Here is a 12,793-nt window from a genome sequence, read left to right on the forward strand (position 1 = left end):
ATGGTACAAATGTCACATCATCTTTTACTCTCAGCTAGATAAGAAAACAGCATCTCTTCGAGAGTTCAAATCACCACAGTCTAATAGGAATAATTGCAATAAAGTGGGCATCTAACAAAAGTGAAATTATTATTCGTCACAGTAAGGCCTGCCTCCCTGGAGATATATCTAGTGTAGTGTAATTTCCTCTGGTTTTGAATTGATTTTTGTTATCTTTCTCTTCGTTTTCGTGCCCGCGCTTGACCTTTCACATATTCAGAACCTTTTAATTTTTTTCAGATTTAGTTCTTGTTCTTCAATCGATATTTTTTTTATTTGAATTATTTTAAATATTAAATTTTAATTTTAATTTCATTAATTTCAGTTTTTTAATCTGTCAGTTTTTATCTTTTTATTAATATTTATTTTATTTGAAATAATTTTAAAATTGATTTTTAAGTAAATTACTCTAAGCATTCTATAATTTGATTATTTTTTTACTTTACAACAAAGTTTTCAAATATTACACTTTGCAATATGAAATTTAAAGATAAATAACACTTTATATCCTTAGTAATTGGTGCTAGAAAAAATATATATGTATTTATTTATAAATCTGCTATTATATTTGAAATAATGTCTAAACAACCATTTCTTGGCCTCGGATAAACAAAAAAAAAAAAAGACAAACAAATTAAAAACAAAATCAGTAAACCCTACCCCTAAGGATTTGCTTGAGTTCTTTTTATTTTTTATTTGAGCTCATGTATTTTTTTTTAAATTTTATCTTTTAATATTTTATTTATATATTTTTTTTTACTAATTTTGAAAATAACATAAATTATCTTAAGTATTTTTATTTTCCATTCTTTTTTAAATTTATCTTTTTTAAAAAATAAATTTTAGTTTTGAATTAAATTAAATTCTCAAATATTAACATGGCATGATACTCCATGATATTTTTTTAAAAATATAGTTTTTTGGGTTATTTTTTTAATTGATTGGTTTTTATTATTATTTTTTAGGCTTCAATATGTTATTTATTAGAATTTAATTTCCTATTTTGTTTAGATTTAGGTTTTATGGGTTTATCACAGTTCTAATATAAATAAAAAGAATTCAAAAACAAAAAGGAAAATAAAAAAGATTTTGAAATAGTAATTTTCAAACTTAATTTATGCATATAAAGGAAAACAAATGGCAAGCTAGTTGCTCGAGATAGTCAAAATAATCTGATAAAAACTTTCATCCTAATTGACCAATTAAATCTAAAATTATACTTGTTTTTACCGTGTTAGCATTAGAGTATTTCAAAACTTTTTAAAACGTAAAAAAATATTAACAATTAAAGAAAGTAAACTCACGAGTGAGATAAAAAGTTTGAAATCATCGCAGGTACTGATATCGCAGTGAAGCAATGGTCCTTGCCTTCCAGGATAATGAATGCTGATGTATTAAATATTAGGCTAGGTGGGCCACTTACATTCGAAGCTGGAAAAGTAAATGATATTTGATCATCAAACTAGCCAGAGACCGTGACCTTTTACAACCAATAAACTTGGCAAATTAACATATTCTGTTCAGCAGCAGATCATAGCGGGTTGGGTGCTTCAACAGGCAACAGCCTCCTTCAAATTTGAGGAAGAAGGTTCGCCATCGATGGACGGGAAGTGCACCTGGCCAGTAAAGGCTGAGCCTTGGGCATACTGAGTCCGGTCCCCTCTGTCATGTCCACCATTTCCTGGCTAACCCTGTCCCATTCGAAACACTGAAGTAATGAACCCAGAGTCAAGCCAACCATGCGCATGGCCAAACCTTCCCCAGGACAACTCCTCCTTCCCGACCCGAAAGGCATCAATTTGAACCCATCTCTAACTCCCTCGGAACCTTCGAACCTTTCTGGCTTAAATTTTGCTGCGTCGTCCCAGATTTTAGGATCATTCTGAATTGCCCATATGTTAACCAACAACATGGTGCCGCGTGGTATCTGGAACCCTCCTACCACACACTCCTCTGATGACTCGTGAGGCACTAGCAATGGGCCTATTGGATGCATTCGCATAGTTTCCTTTATGACGCAGTGTAGATAAGGAAGCTTAGCCACATCAGATTCATCAATGAGACGATCTTGCCCAACAACCTCATCAATTTCATTTTGTGCTTTCTTTAAAATCAGAGGATTGTTCAGCAGAAGTGACATTGCCCACTCCATTGTCCCAGCTGTAGTATCTGTCCCGGCAGACAGTAGAACCTGCAGCATACACGTGAATTAAAGAATTAGTGCATGAATTCGGACTCCTCGTGAACAGTGGCTGCTAAATTGTGTTCGCCTCGCACTTTGATCGATATATAAAAATTAAAATTAAAATAAATAGAAAAAGAAAATCATTAATTCTAGGACTCTCACTTTCAGATCTAATGAGGAAATAACTTGAAAGTGCTAAAATTAACGAGAAAATTTTCCCGTCATTTTTCATTCTATAAGACAAGCCCACCTTCTACTTCTTCTTCTTCTTCTTTTTTTTTTTTTTTGGTAGATTGTCTCTGAAAAGTGAAATTTAATTAACGCCACCCAGTTCTCACTGTTAGAAGACAGAGATCTTACCGCCATAAGGTCCTTGATAGTTTCATCCTTATAGTACTCAGGTTCTGATTCTTGCAGTGTCAACAAAACCTCAATCATGGTCTTGTAATTTCTCTCATTAGAAAAACAGCTCTTGTTATTCCCCATTCTTCTCCTATGCTCATCGACCAAGTCTTGCAGAAACCCATCTCTCTTTTCCTGCAACTTCATCAACCTCTTCTCCGTTCCTCCTATCATAGCTAACACATGTAAGAAGTCTCCCACAGCTGATGCGCCACTGACCTGGAAAGTCTCTGTCACGATCTCTCGAAATCTCCTCCCCTCCTCCACTTCAGCCTCGTTTTCACCGTAATATCTCTTTCCAGCTATCATCCTCATCATCACATTTAGCATGAGCTCGAAAAATGACGATTTCATATCTATGATCTCATCATTGTTTTTGAAGAGACGGCAAATCAACAACTTGACCTCGTCCGTGCGTATGCTAGAAAGCAACTGGAGACGGTTAGAGGAAAAGATTTCAAGGGAGGAGATTTTACGAAGATTGCGCCAAAGGTCACCATGTGGTGCCCATGGAAGGGTCGTGTAGTTGCGGCCCAAGTGTTTTCCTGCAAGTAGGTGTGGACGATTGGCAAAGACAATATCATTCTTGGTAAAACATTCTTCTGCAGCTGATGGGGAGGAAACTACAAGAACACGACGGGAGCCAAGCTGTAGGAGCACTACAGGGCCGTGCCTGTTGGATATCTCGGATAGGGATCGGTGGAGGGGTTTCTTGATGAGATGGAGATGGCCTATTATGGGGAGAGCAGGGAATGGGCTTGGTGGGAGGTTTTGGATCTTGTTGCGGAAGTGTTTGGTGAGTACATAGAGAACTAAATAGAGGAGCAGAAAGTGCAAGAACATGGTGGTTTACTGTTTATACAAGAACAGACTAGCTCTGTCAAGAACGGAGATTGTTGTGCTGGTTAGGGCTGCAAACAAGCAGATATATAACACATTTTAGCTTGCCTAGACACGGAATTAAGGGGATATTTCCTTAATGATAAAGATAGGTTCCGAAAGACAGTTTCTTCCATTCATTAATAATCAACAATACGAGGTATGTGGCACAGCGATGGAAGGTAGTTCCTTTCAACATGATTTGAAATTTACTATACATCCGTATCTTTGTTTTTTTAAGATTGTTTTTAAGAATCTTTAATTTTTTAAAATTAATTTTATTTATATTTTTTTTAATGTATTAATGTGAACTATAAATTTTAAAAAATAAAAAATATTATTTTAATATATTTTTAAATAAAAAATACTTTAAAGAAGTTGAGAAACTCTTTTTCTGTCAACATCCATGTTGTTGCTCCTTCTCATTCCATAACGTCACGGCAGAGCTAGAAAGCTTTTTCAATGGATCAACTAACGGTTTCTAAAATCAAAATTTAAGTTTAGTGGTTAATTTTTATTTTTATTTTTTTGTTTCCAAACCGTTTTATCGTTTGAAACGACTGTCCATGACGAATAGGTTACCATAATGTTATTTAAAAATAAAATTTTTTAATTATATTGAGTTTTTATATTTTAAATGTGACTTGTAATAACTATTTAATGTAGTTGTGATATGCTAAAAAGAAAGTCTTCTTAAGTTTTCAGATATCAGCGTTCGTGAGCTATGTATTTTTATTTTTCCCTCGAAAAAAACCAAAAAAGAAAATTCCATGACATACATGTACTTGAGGTACATCAAAATTAAGTTGAGATGTAAAAAAAATAAAAAAAAACAATGACATTCCTAACTTCAAGATCAACAAATATTTGAAGACAAATTCTAGAAGGTAGCTAGGTTAAAGCATTAGCCAACACATAAAGGAATAACATTTTTGTTTTTTGTTTTTGTAATAAGCCAATAGGTCAAGAGTGATTAAGTAAGTGCAAGGCTAGCGGGCAGCTGTTGGACGTGTTCATCGTTCTCTGTGGCCATTTGTCATTAAGCTTGAGGCCAGCTAGAAAGGTTATGACATGTGTTTTAAAATCATTTCCGCCCGTTTTTAGTGTTTTCAAATCATTTGACATGTATTTTAACATGAAAAAGTGAAACAACCCGCTACTAATTCACAATATTCGCTAGCCAAAGTGATAAATTGTACTAAAACGTTCAGTTCTACAGTAGTAAGGAAAAATTCCATCCTCAAATTTATTTTTTTCAATTACGACCTTTTATGCCTAAATCAATAATTAATTTGTCAAAATTTATTAAAAAGAGTCAAGATTCTACAAAAAAAAAGAACCAAAGGTATAAAACAAAAGGAAATACCATGGCCAATCTAAAATTCGTTAGAAAAAATTTGGTTTAGTCCACCAATTTTCTTTTTTTTTTTCATCTATAGTTCTTATAGTTTTTACAATTTTAATATCGGTCGAAAATTTTTTTTCTTAACATTTTTGCCCTTAAATTTATAGAGATGGGAGAAAGTAGTCAAAAATCATTAAATAAAAGTTGTTAATTTTGTCAAATTCCAGAAAAAAAATAAAAAAAATCTTCAGTGTTAATGAGTTTCGTAGGACAAAGAGATTCCATTTAGGTATTTTTTTTTAACCATCATTTTGCTTGAAAAGTAAATCGGGGTTGAGGGAAAAAAAGTTTTTTCCAATTTGATTTTTTATTTTGGAATCATTTTTTTATATAAATTGTTTTTGGATATTATAAAGAGGTTTATCATGTGTTTTTAGATAGAAATTAGTTGAAATTTGATTTTTAGTTAAAAAAAAACCCTCAATTTTTTCACAGGTTATAGGCATCAAATGCTGCATCATCTACAAAAGCATGCGACACGTCTACTTCTTTTTTTTAAAAAAGAAAAGAAAATAAAGGTCACTTGCCATTTAAAAAATATAATAATAAAATTTATTCTATACGTGCATACATGGGTTGGCAAGCCAACATGCATCGGCCTTTTAAAGCCTAGTTGCATTGGATTGAACGAGAAGCAGCATTAAATTGAAGATTTGATAGAGAAAAAGGGGTTAGATTGAAAGAAGATGGCTTGGCTCGGGTGAGATGACTTAGAACTTAATTGAAAAGTTGTTATCGAATTAGGGATAAAATTGAATGCGTTAAATAAGTTTTAAAGCTTAATTGAAGATTTATTAGCGAATTAGGGACAAAAGTGAAAAAGGTAAAGGAATAGAAAAGGTTTGCGTGTGCAAAGCACTTGCCATCATGTAAGAAGCATTGCTGCTTTTGAGCGGCATATATGGTCTAATACTGCTTTTAAGGACTGTCTTGTTTGGTGTCACTAGAATCGTCCTTACATGCTCATCATTTCTGGATGATGCTTGTATAATTATTCTCCAAGGGCAAACAATATTTTTTCTTCCTTTTTTTTTTCTTCTTCCTGGATTCATCAATTTGATTTGTTTCTTCTTTCTTCATAACCTTTTATTTTCTTATCGTTGTTAGTTTTAATCCCTCTAGTTTAAATTTCTCTGAAAACAAAAAATTTTGTCAATTTTTCATTCAATCAAACACAGATCTAATGTTTCAGATTGAAAAAATTAAAACAGATAAATTGTGAAACATATCAACATAAAATGATCGAAGTGAAAAAAAACATGGTAAAAAATGAAAAAAAAAAAAAAACAATTTCTTCACGTGAATCCACTGTGCAATTAAGGACCGAGAGAATGACTAGAGATGCAACAGAGGATTTCCTAGGAAATTTAGTTTTTCTTTTCCTGCCCTGAATGTTTGGGGTGCTACATGGAAGTTTTTTTTTTTCCTAACCTTCTAACTATAAAATTTTAAAAGTAGTCGTCACCACCATGAGTTTAATGTCAATTTTAAATATAAAATATAAAGGTTGTTATTAATGATAAACTATATTATATTTTTCAATACTTATCGTAAAACTTCAAAACCCTCTCTTTAATATCTCAAAGTAGCCTTTTGTAATATTAAAAAAACGCGTGTCCTTTTTTCCCTTGTATAACTATCATTCTTCTGTTCTAGAAGAAAACAGGGATCGTTTTGTAAACTAATTGAAAAAATTCAATTTTAAACTAAGAAGAAGAAGGGTTTAACTATTTCTTTTCCCTTGTTTATGATTGGGATTTTTCTTTATTTTTTCTTGGAAAGGCATAATTGGTATAGCCTTTTCAAAATTTTATGTGTTTTGATAACCAAAATATCCTCATTTTTTTAAACATTTATTGTCTTCGGAAAAAGCAAAATGTACTTTATTTTTAAATTCTTTCTAGCCTAACAAATTGTTTATCATTTTACGAACACCATTAACTCTTCATCTTAATTTTCTCACTTGATTTATCACTCTCTTTCCACCTTCCAAGTGTCATCTTCAAAATCCCCTGTCAATGTCTCTTCCTTGATCCAACTCTATTCTTGAAATACGTAACCTACCCTTACAATTAATTATACGTGTGAAGGGGAGTCTACCCTTAAAATATCTCTTTTTATTTTTATTATTATCATTAATTCAGACAATTTTCTTTTATTATCATGCTACACACGTATCTCTTTACTTCAGCTCTTCAGTGACTTGGGTGTTTTATGCAATGCAATGCAATATTTGTGTAAGTATATTCTCCTTTTCTTCAATTATATATTCTACACGTGATCAGAGAAAAATTAAAAAATCAATTTAACCAAGAAAACAAAAAAAAAATAGCTGAAAAATTAAACTAAACCTGTAAAAAACCCGATTAAACCGGTTAAAATATTTTAAAAAATACCCGGCTCGGTTCGGTTTCTGATTTTGATATGCTTGAACCGGCCAACCCGACCGAACCAATTCGGTTAGAAATAATAAAAATAATAATAAACCAAGCCATTTCCTCTCTGCTCCAACTTGAAACTTAAAACCTCACTAAGATTAAAACTTTCAGTTCAATTTTAGAGATTAATTTGTTACGGGGTTAAGGATTCTGATGAAGAGACTAAAGTAATGGTGGATTCTAGTGGTGATGGTGGGGGAGGTAGAGGTGGAGGTGGGGATGATGGTGATAGTGATGAGGAGATGGAGAAAAGATTGGATTTTACCAGAGTGTTTAAATTTCACTACTGATAATACGAAGACTATATTTGCTGCTGCTACTGTTTCCCTTGAATTTCACTCTTTTGTAGCAAAGCTAGGATTCATTCCTTCTCTGTCCATGTATCCAACATTTGATGTTGGCAATCATGTTTTTTCAGAGAAGCTAACATAACTTCCTTTCCTTTTCTTTTATGATGTTAATGAGGTTTTGTGGGAGAAAATTTAATGCTGAACTGAAGCACATTTCAATCATAGAAAAAAAAGCTATAGGCTTTTTTTGGTTTTGGACCTAAAAAAACCGAACCCAAACTGGTTAGTTTGGATCGGGTTCTAGTTTAGTTTGGATATTTTTTTTAGTGTAGTTATTTTTTAAAAATAAAAACTGAACCGAACAGAAAAGGATATCTTCTAATATATGTTTTTATTCATTAAAAATAATCTTTAGTCCTTTACATGTCGTAGTTTTGAGCAATATTGTTGATGAATTCAATGAAGTTGATAATAGAAAATATGAAAGATAAATGAGAGATATTTGGGAGTTTTGTTTCATGTTTTATGAGCTTGGAGTAGAGAAATGCATGTTTTCATTCCGCAGCAGTCATTGTAAAGACCGAATTGAAGGCTTCTGAATTCGATTTTGTTATTATGAAAAGAATATTGAGGAGGATCAACTAATTAATTGGTAATGATCTCGTTTTTACTGTCCCAAAGGGATAATTATAAATTAAAAGATATATCCAGTTAGATAGAATAAGATAACAACAAATCCTTTCATTCGTTCAGGAATACAATTCCGTATACTGAAACCAGTATTTTGAACTTGCATGATTTCCGCCTCGCGGGGACAAAATTTACTATCCTAATTCTTTATGAATTGTATATAAAAAAAAATACACAAATAAGTTTATATTTTTTTAACATTAAAATAGTTTTTTTTTGTATTGATTTAATAATATGATATAAGAAAAATAACATAAAAACATAAAAAATTGATATTTTTTTACTATATATATATATAAACTCAACAGAGAACAATATTTTAAAAATTAAAAAAATCTGAAATGATAATGTAAAAATAAGAATTTGGGCTTGAAAGTTTACCCTGTGCCTGCTTGAGCTCAAGTCCAGGCGATTTTTTTTTAAAAAAAAATATGGTATTATGGTTAATATGTCAATATTTTTAATATAGATTTTGGTTAGTATTTTGTGACAAAAAAGATATATAAAAAAAGTAAAGATAAAAACATGTTTGAATTAAAAAATAGAGATAAAAACTAAAAAAAAAAAAAATCCTGTGATAATTTTAGAGTAAATTTATATATTTTTTAAGACTGGAAGTATGAAAGGGACATGTCACTAAAACTAATATTTTTTATTTTTAAAATATAATTATCAAAAACTTTTAATTCAAAAATCATCCAACAAAGACATTATGGATAAAAATGATTATTGCCATAATTTTAAAATTGAGTTAGATGGTCGATTCATGGCAAAGCCCGAGTCATGGGTCGAGATATAAGTCACAGATTGACCTGTCCCGTGTCAATATAAAAATAAAAATGATTATTATCATAATTTTAAACCTAACTTGGGGGTCGATCTAGGGTAAGACTTGGGTCATAATCGAGGTTGATTGTTGACTCGTTTAATATAAAAATAAAAATGATTATTATTATAATTTTAAAATCTAACTCAGGTTAAGGTGCAGGTCACGTGCCAGGAGGGTTAGCACAGGTTGATTCAGTCAATATAAAATAAAAATGATTATTATCATGTTTTTAAAATTTGATTTGGGATCAATCCGATACAAGAGCGGAGTTATATATTAGAAGAGTCAACTCGGGTCAATACAATGAAAAAAATTGTTATTATCATATATATATATATATATATCAAAAATAACATATTTTTTATTTTTTTATATTTTTTTATATTAACACATTAAAATAATTTAAAATATTAAAAAATTATTTTTAATTTCATTTTTTCATGAACACCATTGGCAATGTAGTTACAAATAAACCCTTACTAGTTATATGAAATAGATGAGATCCGAGTGGTCTCTGGGGGTGTTTGTATTTTATATACGAGGACACTTTTCCTAAGGTGGGTAAACTTGAAGGCGTTACTGTTATGGTGCCTTAAAGTAAATGAGCATTTGCGGCGGTGTAAGAGACTATGATTAAGTTATTTTAAAAAAATATTTAAAAATATATATATATATTTTTTATTTTTTAAAAAATATTTTTAACATAGTATATCAAAATAATATGAAAATATTAAAAAAAAAAAAAAAAAACAAAAATAAACGAGGGGGATGAGAGTTTGGAAAGTGGAATGCAATAAAAATATCAAACAGCTGCGAGGAAATGAAGGATGAGGATACTAGAGAAGGCTCCAAACATTTCTGAAAAATATAACCAAAAGAAGACCCGCCTCCCTCCCATGACATGAAAAATGAGACCCGCCTACAGTATGCCTCCCTCCCCTCCTTGGGTTCGGTTTTTAAAATTCAAAGCCAACCCCCCAAAACCGCAAAAACGTAAAATCTCCAAAACCTCAAAAATAAAAACACACAAAAACGTAACAAGCGCCAAGTCCCCTCTTTTCAAAAACAAAATACATGGCGCTTTCTCTTACATTCCCTCCCTCCACCATTACAAAACCTCTCCCCCCTCACAATCACAAGCCCTCGCCATCGCTTCTCCCTCCCTCTCTCTCTCTCACTCGCTCGCTCGCTCACTCCTAATCTAAAAGGAGACTCTCGACTCAGTGAGCGAAGAAGTGTAAAATGACTTCAATGGCAGAGCAAGAGAACTGCACCCGCGTTACTCGCGCTGCCAAAAAGAGGGCGGCTGCGCTGGCTTCCACGGAGGACCAACCCTTGAATAAGAAGAGGGTCGTGCTGGGAGAGCTGCCTAACTTATCAAACGCCATCGTTTCATCTAACGAGCCCCAGAAGCTGAAAGCAAAAGCAAAGCCAAAGGCAAGGAAGGAGGCTTCAACGAAGAAGGAGGGTGTTCTCAAAGAGGATGTTGATGGGAAACCTGAAGATCCCCAAATGTGTGCACCATATGCATCTGATATTTATGATTATCTTCATAAAATGGAGGTAATGATTGGTTTTATGTGGTTTGAGTAGTGGAAATGTAATTAGGGTTTGTGTTAATTGGGGTTTATTTTCCAGGTGGATCCAAAAAGAAGGCCACTGCCTGATTACATTGAGAAGGTTCAAAAAGATGTGACTCCCAATATGAGAGGGATTTTGGTGGATTGGTTGGTGGAGGTCGCCGAGGAATACAAGCTTGTCTCTGACACCTTGTATCTTACTGTTTCTTACGTTGACAGATTCTTGTCTTTCAATGTTCTCAGCAGGCAGAGGCTTCAGCTTCTTGGTGTTTCTTCTATGCTTATTGCCTCGTAAGACATGGGATCCCTTGAATTCTGTTCATATTCTTAAGTCTGGTTTGAGTTCTGTTTAGTTAATTAATGTATTTTTTTGGTTTCATTTTGTTCTGGCAAGTAGAAAGTACGAGGAAATCAACCCTCCGCATGTGGAAGATTTTTGCTACATTACAGATAATACATACACCAAGGAAGAGGTAACTGAATATGCTTATTTTATTTGTTTGTTTTATGGGTATAGATCTTCAGTGTTCATGCTCTGGTTGTCTGTTTGTCATTTTAATTAATGGCGGTTTATGTGTGATTGTAAAGGTGGTTAAAATGGAAGCTGACATACTTAAATCTTTGAAATTTGAAATGGGGAATCCTACGATAAAGACATTTCTAAGGTAAGATTTAAGATTGTTTTGATATAGCTCTTTTATCTACCTGCAATTAGTGATTTACATACTATGGAAGGTTCAATGTTTGATTGGCTGATTTTTGGTATTGTTCGTCATGCTGGTCTTGCAGGAGATTCACTAGGGTTGCTCTAGAGGACTACAAAGTAAGTGTGACCTCATTCTTCTTTATTGAAGGTTACTAGTTTGTATGCTCAGTACTGTAAAGTATTTCTTATTGTTGTTGACTGGTGTAATCTTTGTGCCTTCTGCAGACTTCAAATTTGCAGCTTGAGTTCCTCGGATTCTACCTTGCTGAGTTGAGCTTGTTGGATTACAATTGTGTGAAATTTTTACCTTCTTTGGTGGCTGCTTCTGTTATATTTCTTACAAGATTTCTGATGCGACCCAAGACAAATCCTTGGGTATGTAATTTCAGGGCTATTAATTTGTATTGGCAGTCAATTTTGGATTGCAGTTTCTAATTTTTGTTCATACAGAGTTCAACCTTGCAACAATACACTGGATACAAGGCAGCGGATCTAAGGGAATGTGTTCTCATCATACATGACTTGTATTTGAGTAGAAGAGGAGGTGGATTGCAAGCTGTAAGAGAAAAATACAAGCAGCATAAGGTATGGTTAATTTCTGTCAAAACTACTCGGGATTTTGAGTTGAATTCTCGAACTGTAAAAAGGCATTTTGTTTACATTGAATTTTTCTTCTGGGACAGTTCAAGTGCGTGGCAAACATGCCTTCCCCGCCAGAGTTGCCAGCTTTATATTTCGAAGAGGTTTAAATGCAACAGTCGGCCTGTTCATTATATGTTTCGGGTTATGACAAGTGATGGAAATTGCTACCCACTCAGGAAGCCCTAGAAGTGTGGATTCGTAACACAAACCATACCATTTTGGATTTGCTATAAAATCTTGATTGATATTTGGAAGACTACTGGAAGTGAATTGTTGGCCATGTGGAATGAACTGTGGTTCTGATGCTTGGGGGCTTTTACCTGGAGTATGAATGGCACTTTTAACATCAGCAGTTGGGTAACTGTGCTATTGCTAACTCTTCTCACTGGTAGGATATTTGAATCTCCTACGGAGGTCTTGTAAATATTAAAATTTGTTTTTGGTTCTAATATTAGATTCTAAATGGTCATTATGAGAACGTGCATTTTCTCTTATGCTGGAGTATCGGAATGGTTTCTATCCCATATGCTTCAAGATTGGTAAATATGAAAGCCTCACCTTTGTCTCGTGAAAGTCAGATTTATACTAAAATTGTTTTTAAGAGAACAAAGCTTTAATGGTGCAAAAATGAATGAACAACGCCCTAATGGCATGCTGATTACTGCAGAGCAGAGAAGTGCTTAACCATTATTACCAAAGCCTAAATCT

The 12,793-nt window shown here is 33.0% G+C and overlaps 2 protein-coding genes across 2 annotated transcripts; one reads left to right on the forward strand and one right to left on the reverse strand.

Moving 5' to 3' along the window:
- Nucleotides 1–1,383: 1,383 nt before the first annotated feature.
- LOC118035733 (cytochrome P450 81Q32) lies at nt 1,384–3,572 on the reverse strand. The gene is made up of 2 exons (XM_035041352.2): nt 2,585–3,572; nt 1,384–2,230 (listed from the first exon to the last, which is right to left on the reverse strand). The coding sequence occupies exons 1-2, from the start codon at nt 3,467–3,469 to the stop codon at nt 1,610–1,612; spliced, it is 1,506 nt and encodes a 501-aa protein (XP_034897243.1). The 5' UTR covers nt 3,470–3,572; the 3' UTR covers nt 1,384–1,609.
- Nucleotides 3,573–10,140: 6,568 nt separating this feature from the next.
- Nucleotides 10,141–12,577, forward strand: LOC118035735 (putative cyclin-A3-1). Its single transcript, XM_035041354.2, has 8 exons — nt 10,141–10,720; nt 10,796–11,028; nt 11,135–11,210; nt 11,326–11,402; nt 11,527–11,560; nt 11,669–11,818; nt 11,894–12,028; nt 12,127–12,577. The coding sequence occupies exons 1-8, from the start codon at nt 10,400–10,402 to the stop codon at nt 12,190–12,192; spliced, it is 1,092 nt and encodes a 363-aa protein (XP_034897245.1). The 5' UTR covers nt 10,141–10,399; the 3' UTR covers nt 12,193–12,577.
- The last annotated feature ends 216 nt before the right edge of the window (nt 12,578–12,793 follow it).

This window comes from Populus alba, chromosome 2, assembly GCF_005239225.2.
Source record: "Populus alba chromosome 2, ASM523922v2, whole genome shotgun sequence".
NCBI lineage: Eukaryota > Viridiplantae > Streptophyta > Magnoliopsida > Malpighiales > Salicaceae > Populus > Populus alba.